Source organism: Cryptotermes secundus, unplaced genomic scaffold (genome assembly GCF_002891405.2).
Source record: "Cryptotermes secundus unplaced genomic scaffold, Csec_1.0 scaffold70, whole genome shotgun sequence".
NCBI classification, from domain to species: domain Eukaryota; kingdom Metazoa; phylum Arthropoda; class Insecta; order Blattodea; family Kalotermitidae; genus Cryptotermes; species Cryptotermes secundus.
This window is the reverse complement of record NW_019734964.1, coordinates 2,393,391-2,406,780: the sequence shown is the minus strand read 5'-3', so window position 1 is coordinate 2,406,780 and position 13,390 is coordinate 2,393,391. Positions and strand designations below refer to the sequence as shown.

The following is a 13,390-nucleotide window of genomic DNA, read 5'->3' as shown; positions in this document are numbered from 1 at the left end:
CTTAAGTGGTCTCATCTCTTGAGGATTTTTATCTCATCATGCGTACTACCTACTTACTTATGAAACTGAGCCATTCTTGATAAGGCAAATCTGCAGCTACTCAAGAATTTACCAGCATTTTATTGAACCCGAAGGTTCATTACCGTGTTCACAAGAGCCCTCCACTGGTCCCTATCCTGAGCCAGATAAATCCAATCCATACCATCCCATCTCTCTAATATCCATTTTAATATTGTCCACCCACCAATACCTTGGTCTTCCCAGGGGTCTCGTTCCTTCTGGCTTTCCCACCAATATCCTATATGCAATTCCTCGTGTCCCCCATTCTTGCTACATGCCCTGCCCATCTCATCCTCCTTGACTTGATCATTCTAATTATACTTGGAGAAGAGTACAAGTTTCTGAAACTCTTCATTATGCAGTTTTCTCCAACCTCCTGTCACGTCACCTCTCTTCGGTCCAAATATTCTCAACACCCTGTTCTCAAACACCCTCAGTCTATGTTGCTACATATACAATCCCAACAATATTAATAATAGAATATATAACCTTCCTCATTATTATTCTCCAACCTCCTCTGCGTGGTACGTGTATACATACAGAAGGGGCAAATACAATAACAGTGTGTTGAATTTGGCTTCATGGTAGAATGTTGGATGTCCCTGCCTTAATGTATTAAGAACCGATATGATGATGGGAGGGGCACAGGGTTTTTCTTCATAAACAAAGCATTGGTGGGGAAGATGGCCTACTATGCTTCGTCGCTTACTTTATAACAGTGACTGGTGACAGGAGCGTTGAAGTCTAACTCTGACCCAGTAAGAATATACATCCAACTCGTACAAGAAGCAGAAAACGTATCCGTTATAGTGTCCAGTCGTACATAGTGGTATTTTCGACAATAATACATCCACTAAAATTCAGTTGTGTTTATGTTGTACGTCTCCAAACACAAACCCGGACGAAAATGATAATTATTGTGCGTTACCAGCAACTAGCAATTGAAACTACGTTTATTTTTCATTTCGGATTTGGTAACAATGATTAAATGTGTCATCGTCATTAGAGACGCGTTATGATTAAAAGTGAAATAATTATTTATGTGTAAATAATAATTCGTTGTGAGCAGAAATTAATTGAAATAAATGTGAGATCACAAATTTATATGAATTATTTCTTAGCTGATGTCAGGTAGGAGAAATGGTTCATAATACAAGCAAGCTGTTGATACGAACGATGTGGCTGTGTAGGAAGTTAACATGTGCGACTTTTATTTTGGCGCTAACTGCGTCAATTATGCCGTGTTTTAGCGTTTCTTCATTTAAAAACACGCTACAGATATATAAACGAAACAGAATTGGTCATATAAATGATTATATTCGACCAATAAGAACTTCGGCAGTTTCTGAACCACGATTTTCAAATTTTGGAATTATCGGAAGTTTGGGGGGCTATTTTACAAAATTTTATAGCTATTTCGAGTCGGGTATGAACCTCTTATGGGGTTTTGACGGAAATATGGATGATACACGGGATGCTAGTTCGAAGAAAGTGAATTACAAACGTTATCAACTGTTGAGGGTGATACCGAGGACAGACCCGCAGGTGGATGACGTATTAGCGCTCAGAGAAGAGATAGAAGGACTGATGTACTGGACGGAGCCGGTGAAGAACCATTCTGCAGACATCCTGGTGCCCCCAGATTTATTAACTGACGTCAAAGAGTTCCTCAACTTACGAGGGCTTGAGTTCGTCGTTCTTTTCAAGGACATACAGGTTAGTAGAAAATTGGGTTTTGTCTGATTGGAACTACAGTGTAATTTTCCAACCAGTTGCTTTCATGGCTTTATAACTGCGTCGTATTAGAGACAGTAGAGTTGGTTTCGTTTCAGAAGCATCCCTTTTCTTGATGCTTATTTGATGATACGATTCTAATCTACTACTCCATCGAAATTCGGAGTGCAGTGACTGGTATTTCTGTTCGTATTTTGGACATTCAAGTCCCATTCGAAGACCGGATATCGTAAATTAGGATTTTATTGGTTTCTTCATTCCCATTAAGTACAGCGATACCAGAGCAATCTCTCGGTAAACATTGGAGTTACCTTTTCGAAAACAGAAAGCAGTGGTTGAAGAAACCAAGGCCTTGTGGGAAGGTAAGATTTAGGGGAGACACCGAAGCTCTTAACACTCTTCAAAGCCCTAAGTAAGTTGTCCATTCCTTCTCTAAACAAAAAAGGATAGATGATTACACTTTTAAAAGTAAATTAGATGTTTAATATATTGACACGTGTTCGGAGCTGGCGTGACTAATAATAACGGGTTCTGGATTTGATGATTGGATTTCTTGGCATTCCTGTACAATTACAGTCAATAATGACAGCTCACATATTGAACTCATTCTGAACGAATTACGACTCCTGTCTGACTAATCTCTACAACTACACTAATTCACGAATGAACTCCCTTTCATAACTGTCACACGGCACCAAAAGTCATCATGTCGAACAGTTAATTGTCCTCTGTTACTCTGCTTGTTGTCACTGGAATGCCTTTGTTAATATTCGTTGCCGCGGAAACAGGTGTTTGCGTGCCGTTGCCCGTCAAATTAACTCCAGTTTCTGCTGCTGTTCCAGCTTTTATGCAGTGGTTACTTAGCCGTTGCCTAGCAATGAATTATTCCGTCACAGTATTAAACGTGTTAAAATTCTAAGCAAAGAAGGAAAGCTGTTTCGGTATCCGGTAAGAAATGTTAGAAACCCGCCGATTTTCTCCAGTGTGTATAGAAAATTTAAAAAAACGAATGTATATAATTCGGTTTGCAGACAATCGAATAAGAAAAAAATATATAACTAAGAAAATTTATCTTGAACGTCTTCCTCAAAATGTACACTTACTTACTCATGAAGCTGAGCCCTTCTTGAGGAACCTCCAATTCTGCAGCTACTCAATAATTTCCCAGCATTTTATGGAACCCGAAGGTTCATTACCGTGTTCACAAGAGCCTTCCACTGGTCCCTATACTGAGCCAGATCAACCCAATCCATACCATCCCATCCTATCTCTCTAAGATTCATTTAAATATTGTCCACCCACCTACGCCTTGGTCTTCCCAGCGGCTTTCCCATCAATATCCTATATACATTCCTCGTTTTTGCTTAGGTCGTTTATCCAAAGAATCCGTCCAGGTCGGAGGCTTCTTGAGAAGTTTCGTAACAAGCTTATTTTTTACGGTGAGTTATTAGCCCCACGCCCAACCCACAAGCTGGAGGATCACCCCTTGTCGGCTGTCCGCGACTGCTTGTTCAATATATTTGCAGCTTCCCTCCATGCCTTGGTGACAAGGGACCCACCTAACTTGGCCTCAAAATGTATAGCCGTCAGAAATTGTCAGATCCTGTTTTCATGTTCTGGTTGCAGTTCTTTATGTCGCGTGGTGATCGCAGAGTCCAGCCCGTGCCGAACTTTGTGTAACATTTCCTGACAGTGTTATTTCTTTCGTGAGTTGTTCTACAGCTCGCTCTGCATCGAGACTACATGACGTCGGATGGTAGGAAGACAGATGAATGATGAATTATCGTAGAAAGGATCTGGAAAAAAGCGGCCGTTAATATAAATAAATTTGCTGGCAGAAAAACTTGGAGCGCGCGGTAGCGTAGTTGGTTGAGACATTATGCTACAAGCCGAAAGGTCGCAGGATCGAATCCCGATGAGGTGGATTTTTTCAATTTACCTAATCCTTCCAGCGGCACTATGGCCCTGGGGTCGACTCAGCCTCTAACATGAATGAGTACCACGAATATTCTTGAGGGTAAAGGGCGGTCGGCGCGTAAGGCTGACAACCTTACCGCCATCTATGAGCCGATTGCCTAGAAAATGTGGGAACCTCAACATCTCACAGCCCTGTGGGCGTACATGACCTGTTACAGGGATCCCTTTACTTACTAAGAAAAACTACAGAACACCCCAGTCAGTATGGCTGGTGCCCCCGTAGAGACACTTCCAGAATATAAATGTAGACCAACCTGTTCGGTTGGAACAGTCGTACTCAGAGTATGTGGTATTGTACAGTCTGAAAACTGTTCTGTGATATAATACCGTGAAGTCTGTTGAAAGTCGACCGACGTTTCGAAGGAACATGTCGCAGGTAACAAGCAAATCTTGCAAGCTCTGCGTGCCACCTACATTGACGTTAGTTTCTTTCTTGGCTTATTCTTCGACCATGAAGTTGGAGGCAACGTGTTCTTCCGCAACTTCGATTGACTTTCAATTGACTACACGTATTAATATCCCAGAAGACAAAACTCTCCGTAACCACCTCTGTGAGAACCTCAGGTCCTACAGACACCAATATACATATCTACTCAGTGTGAAACCATCTAAGCTAGGGAAATCAGCTTACGTACGTATCCAGCAAGTGAAGTGAATCAGCGGCTAGGCGAGAGAGTAAGGAAATTCTAGAGATGATGTTAGAAGACAAAAATAAGTTGTTCCTGTGCTTAACTAATTTAGCACTATGCCATGAAGGCGTATAGGGGAGTGGATATATAGATCCACATTTTCTTGACCTCGGCACTAGTTGGAGGTGAGTGGTCAGTTTCACGCCCTTGCCGCTTTGCCCCCAGGGAAATAGCCCCCGGTACCCATTGGATAGGAGGTGGGGTTGATCCCAGAGCGATGTTAGAAGATACAGATAAAAATACGCTAAGAAATATTTTCCTTTCTGTTGTCTAACATCTGCGAGACCAACATTTTGTGGGATTGCGATGCGATTATACTGTTCACGTTCTATACATAATGTACGTATAACAAACCAGATCTTCTAGATTGTTGAAAGGCAGCTTACCGTCAGTGGCAGAAATCTTGTAGCTTGTACACGCACTTCCCATGCTGCTGATGTCGTGTTATAATCAGTTTTATTATGTATGCTGCATTGGCTGCATGTTTTCACGCTGCTAAAGTAGCTATATCGTTAAGTGGTCTGTGTATGTATATATTATCTACATAATACCTACATACACAGACAACTTAATGACGTAACTACTCTAACAAGTGAGAAACATACAGCCAATGGAGCATACATAACAAAACTGATAATAACACGAAATCGACATCCTTACGAACTGTACGAGTAACACGCATAATACCCACAACGCAAAGGAAACGTTGGGCGAAAAAAATCCAAAACGAGACATAATCAGGCAAATGTCTTCCAAACGAACAACGACCACAATGAAAAACATTAAGATGCTAATTAATTTTATTTAAGGTTAATTTATTTTAATTAGAAAATATCGCGTCCACACGCGATACGTAATTTTGACATGGACTGCAACAATTTTAACGAGATACACAACACCTGATGGTGACTGTACACTGCCGAAACATGTAATGAGGAAGAAGGATGACTGGATAATAAGTTGCATTTAAGACGGAAATATATGTAAAAAAAAATGATTCTTATGTTGATATCCAAAAATCATCCTGGAAAACATGGAATATAGAGGGATCTGCGTGCTATATAGTCAAGCACCGCGATTGTAAGGGTGGAAAACAGCAGTTCCTTGTGCCATGAAATTTATCAAGGCATCTTCCTTTCTTCCACTCCAAATATTTCTTCTTCTTCTTTTTTATCATGGCAAGGCTCTTACCGAAATTTAGTTCCTCTCATATCGCTCCAAATTCATCAGTAAAAGTCATCATGCCATATGTCAGCCGTCACTGTTCTATTTTAATTATATCACTGAGTAAATGACAGCAGAATTTATTTCGTTTTAGAATTGTAATTTGTCACAACGTCCACAGTTTATGACGGGACTATGCTCCTTTCTCATTGACACACCCAGTCGTCACGGTTAGCGTTCCTAATTCACAGTCTAGAGTCCACAGTAAGAGTTCGAAACCCGGGCATCATGATTCAGGGTTCTTGTGCTTTTCTTCCGTCTCTCCCAATAAATTATGTAACAGAATCTTGAAACAGGCCACAACAGCTTCTTTCAGTTGTCACCCAATTCATCATTCACGGCCATCAGCAGTTGATACTGCTTGTTAAATTAAAAAATTAACAACTGTCTTTAACTGCGATGTAGACTTCAGTGTGTGAAGTACATTTCAACGATTATGCTTTGTACGTTTAGCGTAATCATTTCCCTTCTTCTAAAAGCTATTATCTAGTTCCACACATCTAGTTCCTGTGTAGGCTACACAGAACAATACCTGAACAACGATAAACAAGAAGTGGCCGCTGCAGCACTTAGACATAGGGCATGTACCCTGAGAAAAATTTTAATTTTAAAATTTGAAAAAGGAAAAGAACACAAATTTTATAGATACTTTAACTTGAATTAAATTGTTTAAAAAAAGTGCTAAATAGAAATCAAAATTAACGCGTGTAGGTTAACAAACAGTTTATACAACAGTTTGTACAATTAGAAAGACTGGTGATTTTAAATTTTAACAGGCAGTGTAACAGCTACGTAAGAATACACACCTGATGATGGCCATTTAGGGCCGAAACATGTAGTGTGGAGTGAGGGGAAAGAAGAAATAACTACAATAAAATTGTTACACTTAAGACGGTGTTTATATTATATGTATATTTTCCAATTTTTATGTTAAAAATCCAAAATCCAAAAATGTTACTGAATTATACTAATGTGGATCCATATTAGTATTATTTTAAAAATCACTTGATTTCTAAATGTATTTATAACGTATTCTGCGGTACATGCCCGTTGTTAAGCGGGAACTATGTAAACACAGGCCGTTGCTGGGTAACACCCGCAACATACACGCAAGAAACGAAACAACACTGTTATGCAGCCCGTTTCTAAGCAACGAATCGGTAAACACGCGTCTAAAACAATTGGATTATTGTTGGAAACGGTGTTTTCTATTCGGTCCATGCAAAATTGTTACAAAGAATACAACTGGGGCAACCCGTTCTGGGAGGCGGGTTCGAATACCTCCACCGTGACCCTGCGAGTCGTAGGAGATGACGAAATGGGAAGTCGCAAATCTGAGACAGTAATATATGGTCGCAAGTACCAAGGGACTTGGACCTGAGAAAAACTCCGCTGGCAATGGCCAGTAGCATATACAAAACACAGACCCGTCCTCTCGTCAGAGAGGGCGCTCCACAAAAACAAGACCGTAACTGTCGAGGAGTAATAAATATCTGGTCATGAGCCCCAGATGGGACTCGACACCAAGACTTACTGATTGACTGACTGACCGTCAGTCGCAAAGTCACTTTCACCAGGCAGTTCAGTTGAAATATAGCAGTCGCCGGAGACTGTTGAAATCTTAAAGTAACTATCTCATAAGTATTAATTTTTAATTCGATTAGTGGGGGTGGAGTCCAACTGTGTCCACTCGGCACGGCGGCCACTGACAGGCCTATTGTAGCCTGCCCCGGGTGATTACCGTGATGGAGAATTTGGTGGAATGAAGATTGGCAGGGGAAACCGAGGTACTCGGAGAAAACCCTCCCCAGCGCCACTTTGTCCACCACAAGTCCCACTTGACCAGAGCCGGGATCGAGTCCGGGCCGCCGCGGTTGGAAGCCAGCGACTAACCGCTTGAGCTATGACGCAGCCAAGTTGGTGCAGAAAAAGTAATTGGGACAATGAAATTGTGAATTGTGTGTGGATAAAAGTGTGCAATAAATTCGCTAGATCCAAGACCGGAGTGAAGTTATTTGTCGCGTTACACAGCCAACACGTGACAATATGTTGGTATTTTTATATAATTATTATATACAAAGAGATATATAAATCAACGGATTTGTAAAATAATACTAATAGAGATCCATGTTAGAACACTTCAATAACAAACACGTGTTTAAGAAACTGCCTGATATTGATTCAAACATGGATCGAAACATGCAGCAGACACTAAATAAAACAAATGTTGGTATAGACATATTGAACTGGTTTCAAGATTTACTGTGTTGACGGCCAAAAGAAACCCACATCAATGGAGTTAAGTTACATTCAACTTGGCCGCGCCATAGCTCAAGCGGTTAGTTTGCTGGCTTCACACCGCGGCGGCCCGGGTTCGATCCCGGGTCTGGTCAAGTGGGATTTGTGGTGGAAAAGGTGGCGCTTGGGCATGCACTCTCTTCGCTCGCTCGGAGGCCGGGATCGTGGGTTCGAATCCCACTCAGGGCATGGATGTTTAGTTTATGTGTGTGCGTTTTTCTGTGTTTGTGTACAGGTAGAGGCCTTGCGACGAGCTGATCACTCGCCCAAGGAGTCCTACCGTATGTGTAAGATCTAGAAAAACCGAAGTGAACGGAGAAGTACATGGAGGTAGGCGTAGGCCCCCCGGGGCTGTAGTGCCAAGGGGAAGAAAAACTGTCTTTTACTCTCCTCAGCTCGGTTTAACCCAGTAATACGAACCGCAGTCACTTAGACCATTGCAGCATGCAAATTTCTGCAGCGAAACTCACGGAACTGTCACAGAAAATAATTGCGTGAGGAAGACACAAGAAAGAAAAAGACTTCCATTACTTCCGGCAATACTGCCCTACTTCAAACTTTACTGCCGCCAGCCTGAATAAATGAACTAGGCCTTGTCCTTGAGCGTGTTTTCTTGATGTTACAACCCGATTCAAACCTTCGCTTCTCCCAGTGCTTAAGAATCATGCTGTGAATGGGTACAGGGGGTGCTGAGGTATTCGTAACTTCCATGTCAGATGGGAGTGGCCAACTTCACGTTATGATCAAGGAAAGAGGCTCCAGTATTTATATGAGAGGGGATGGGGTCAGGAAACCACATAGCACACCTGGATGGGGTGCAAAATAGCTTTCCCCTAGCGAGAATCAAAATCTTCTCATTAGTCAGAAGTCACATTACTGAGTAATTACACCTTTTTCGTGGACAATACTGTCTATCTGTGTCTGCCTGCCTCTCTATCTATCTATCGGTTTGTCTGTCTATTCCTGTTGCTCCTTCTTGGAGCGTACAGCATCCGTTAAACGCTTCATTTCACTTAAGTTTCTTAATCCTAGACAGAAGGTAGGACTCCTTGGGCGGGGGATAAGCCCGTCGCAAGGCCGCTACCTACACAGGACAAGACAAACACAGAAGAAACGCACACAGACATAAATGCCTTGAATGGGATTCGAACCCACGGTCCTAGCGGGCGGAGACATTTCATGACTTAGACCACGCGGCCACTCTGATCGTCCGTGGAGAATACAGGGATGTGTAAATTTTCAGCAAATTAGGTTAAATATCCTTTTTACATTCAGTAATAATCTATTAATTTTTATATTATTTTCAATACTTATTAATTCTGTATCTGTTTATCCTTTCCTCGATGTTACCTTGTGTTTTGTATCGCACTTTTTCATATCTAACGCCAAAGAGCAGTGTCCTTCATGAGAAGCCTGTAGTCGCACAGCGACTCAAGAAATAATCCATCCTTTATGGAACCAAATGTCCATTACAGAGCTCACAATAATTGTCCACTAGATCCTATTCTGTGCCAGATGAATCCAATCCATTATCATATATCAATAAAGATAATTCTCTTAAAATGTTCTGACTCACCTTGGTTTTCTGATTTTACTTTACTTTAAGACAGTTTTCTGGTTTCACTTTACTTTAAGACAAACAGTAGGACTCGTTAGATGGGAGATCACCACACAGTAAACTCGTAACGATACGATTGCCCGAACTGGATTCGAAAGGGCGGTCCCTGTGTTCGAGTGCCCCCAGCAGCATTCATGCCGCCAGTGACACCGAGACTGCTTCGACTGCTCCGATTGCGTTCTGTTAGTGACGGCAGTGACATCTACAGCTCATATCTAAACCATAATACAATTCTCATATTTTTCTTTGTACATAAAATAGATTAATAATATACTGATCGTATCTGTTTATCGTTGTGTCTGTTGTACAAAATTACAGAACTGATTCTGTCATATTGGGATATGCACTAAGGGCCGTGAGAGGTAGTTCCTTCTGGTTCGTATTATCCGAATAAAATACACACCCTACATGAAACAAACTCAAACATGTTTACGTTTTCATTAAGTATCCTAAAACATCGTATTACCTTCAATTGTATTTGCAACATTCGTAAAACAGATAAAATTGCCCCTGTGCTTAACTAATTAAGCATTAAGCCATGAAGGCGTATGGGGTAGTGTCGTACAGATCCACGTATTCTTAACCTCGGCACTAAATGGGAGTGATCAGTATCATGTCCCGGTCGCTTTATCCCCAGGAAAAGAGCTGCGACACCCATTGGCTAGGAAGCTAGGTGAGCACCAGAAATGATCCGGAAGATGTGTCCCTACCTGGACTTGAACCCCGACCCCTCGGCCGTCCAGCCCATAGCCAGTCTCTATACTGACTCAGCTATCCCGGCTCCATTTGCAATATTTATAGTATGATTAATATTTTACCTGTAGAATAAGGCAGAAGTTTCGCTGAATATAGTGAGCTGCCATTTTGCGTAATGCACAATATTTTGTGACCCAATACAATGCAGTCGGCCGACAGGATATGAAGGAAGATACTCTAGTACGCGAGCCTGATTTGCATTCATAGCCAAAACACGTGAAGACGTTTCTGCACCACGAAGCCTTACCAATTGAACACGTTTAGAAAGGTCGCCATTTGTGACAGTGCTTGACTCATTATATCGCAAATATAGTCAGTGCCTCGTAACTTTAGCCGCGCGGAAAGGTAAACGCTGTTGTGGAGCACGCGAAGCTGTACGCTTGCTGTGGTGACGTTCAGAGCTACTCCCCGAGCGGAAAACATTGCCTACGGAGACCAGGAATAGATACACAACGTACTATACACTTGACCATACTCGAAGACGCTACATTCAAAACTGATAGTACCCACGCTGACGTAAGCTGATAAGACTGCTCCCCCGCTCCGCGAGAGATGGTATGACCCCTCTACCACGGCTAGAGTTCCGAGGAACTAACAGTACACTGGACACTCTTCATGTAGTTGGCTCTAACATCGTCGTCAGTTGATTGGTTGTCATTGTGTCGTGTTGACCCGTTGCTAGACATATGGCTAAGTTCACTTATGACCTTACATAAACCAGGTTCTATTACGCATCAGCATCGCTGGACATCATAATTGCACCACAATATCTGGTGGAAGTCTCCCATATCAAATTTGAAGACAGTTTGTTTAACGGGATTAGGGATAAGAAGCAAGCATCAAGCAATCTTACTGTTTGATGCTTTTCTGTTGCTTCGCTTATTCTTTGATACTGTATATTGAATCAGTATGCTCCTCAGATTAGTCTGTAAACTTTTACCAAACTACACGGTGTCACTCCGAAAGGATAATACTCCTTATATCCACTGCCGTGATGTCTCATGAACCGCTGGACAGATTCTGTTTAAATTCGACGATGGAGATTTTCACTAAACGTTGTGTGATACCAATTTTCAGCCATATTTTTCTAAAATGAAGCATAGTTTACATAAGATCATAAATGGACGTTTTAACGTATTCCCTAAATCCTTCCACGGATTTCGTTGAAATCTCATATGGCACACTGTCCCGAATTTTCATTTTAATTTTACTATTTTTAAGTAAAATATTACGAAACTGAAGAAGAGGCCAGGGCCCAACAAAGGGCTGTAGGGCCATTGATGAATGAATTAATCTTTAGGTAAGTTTAATGAATCACACGGAACACCGCTGGTAATTTTGATCATCACATTAGAGAGTGTATGTTTTCCAGTATTATTTCATATATCCCCATGTATGAATTTTATCTTCGAATGTGTTAGTATGAGTGAATATAAGGCCTCTTCGAAACTACAAACAAAGGGAATTACTTCTCATACAGACTGTGTATATTGGGTAGAAGGGGCAGTGTATATGAGGAAATGTGGTCGTGGAAAAATATCTCCACATTTTGACGGATTTAAAAGTTTTTAACTCCCTGAATATGAAAAACTGGTTTTTGGTATACCGCTTCTCTGCCTATATTTATGTACATACATATGTATGTATCTATGTATGCATGTGTACATATGGACGGATGCGCCCTTCAGTAGCACCTGAACGGCTGGAAGAGTGGCATTCTTATTCTGTGTTTGTTTACCCTTCATGGACCAATAATTTCCGAATACGTGTATAGTGACTAGCCATATCGACTGGCCTCAACTGAGTAGGCTTTTTACCAGAGAACGGAGAGAGAGTCCAGTCTTCAAGGCGTCGTTTTAAATAAAAACCAGTACGATGGATAATGCCAAAAAGTCAGTCATTCTATTGACTTTGTGATGGAACATCAGAAGCTTGTGTAAACATTAAACGATTCCCCAATCCGACATCGGAATATATCAAACGTACAGAGTGTTCAATCAAGGAGGAAACTTCGTAACACCGTTGACCAGGCCCAATATTCCTCACAGATTGCTGCTGTAACTGTAACGGCGCGTTTATCAGCGCTAATGACTCATTCTGCTATCAGCAGTTACAGTAGCAATCTGTGAGGAATGTTGGGCCCGGTCAACGGTGTTGTGAAGTTTCCTCCGTAACTGAACATCCTGTATTTTATTTCATAGCGATTTTATGTGGTTTGTAAGTGATAGAACGCAACATGGCTGTACTTAAGGCCCGTTCAAACCAACGCCAACTCTACGTGTTTTAAATTGCAAAGAAACAGAAGAACGTCTTGATTGAGGATTTGGACGTAGATTGGAGGAATCAAAGTGGATATTTGGTAGAGAAAAGAACTGGAATTAATTGGTACAGAACTCGACCAAATATCGGCATTTTACAGATATGACGAGTAACTTCCTGGTACAACGAAACAGTACTTGACCATTTTAGTGTTAATTTGGTTACAAAGCTATATGTGGAGTACTAGGTTTCATTTCGAACATTGTTCTAATCCGCGAAAGAAAAATAACTACAAAAAATAGTCCTGTTTAATACTGTCACGTAGTATGTGTGACTATAGACGGGATTTGGATTAGTGACTCGATTTATTGACCACTTATACACACGATTGGTGACTATAACGTCAGACCGAACAAGAATGGGGCAATTAACGAATACCACACAGTAGTGAACCTACCTTAGAAGCAAGGAATGTCTTTCGACCGGTATATAACCTGTATCATAAAGAAGACGTAAACTGACATCGTCATGATGTAATAAAAGTATACAGGAATCCAAAGACACGAGTACAAGCCATGTTATCATTCAGCCCTGTAAGTCATCATCATCATCAGTAATCTGTCAAGACGACAGGTCCACAGTCTCTTTCAAAACAATTCCTCCACTTAATGCGATCTAGAGCTTTCTCCTTCAAATGACAGTATCCTCTTCTGTCCCCAAGGTCATCCAGCATCTTCTTACGTCTTCTTCCTCGTCTTCTTGTCACTTCTATCCG

General features: G+C 41.3%; 1 protein-coding gene across 1 annotated transcript in view; it reads left to right on the top strand.

Moving 5' to 3' along the window:
* The first annotated feature begins 831 nt into the window (after nucleotides 1-831).
* The window catches only part of LOC111869036 (carboxypeptidase B), a 36,481-nt gene continuing 23,922 nt past the window's right edge, over nucleotides 832-13,390 (top strand). The window contains exon 1 of the mRNA XM_023860222.2: nucleotides 832-1,776. Within this exon, the coding sequence (XP_023715990.2) occupies nucleotides 1,201-1,776 (576 nt within the window). The 5' untranslated portion in view covers nucleotides 832-1,200. The remainder of the gene's footprint in view (nucleotides 1,777-13,390) is intronic.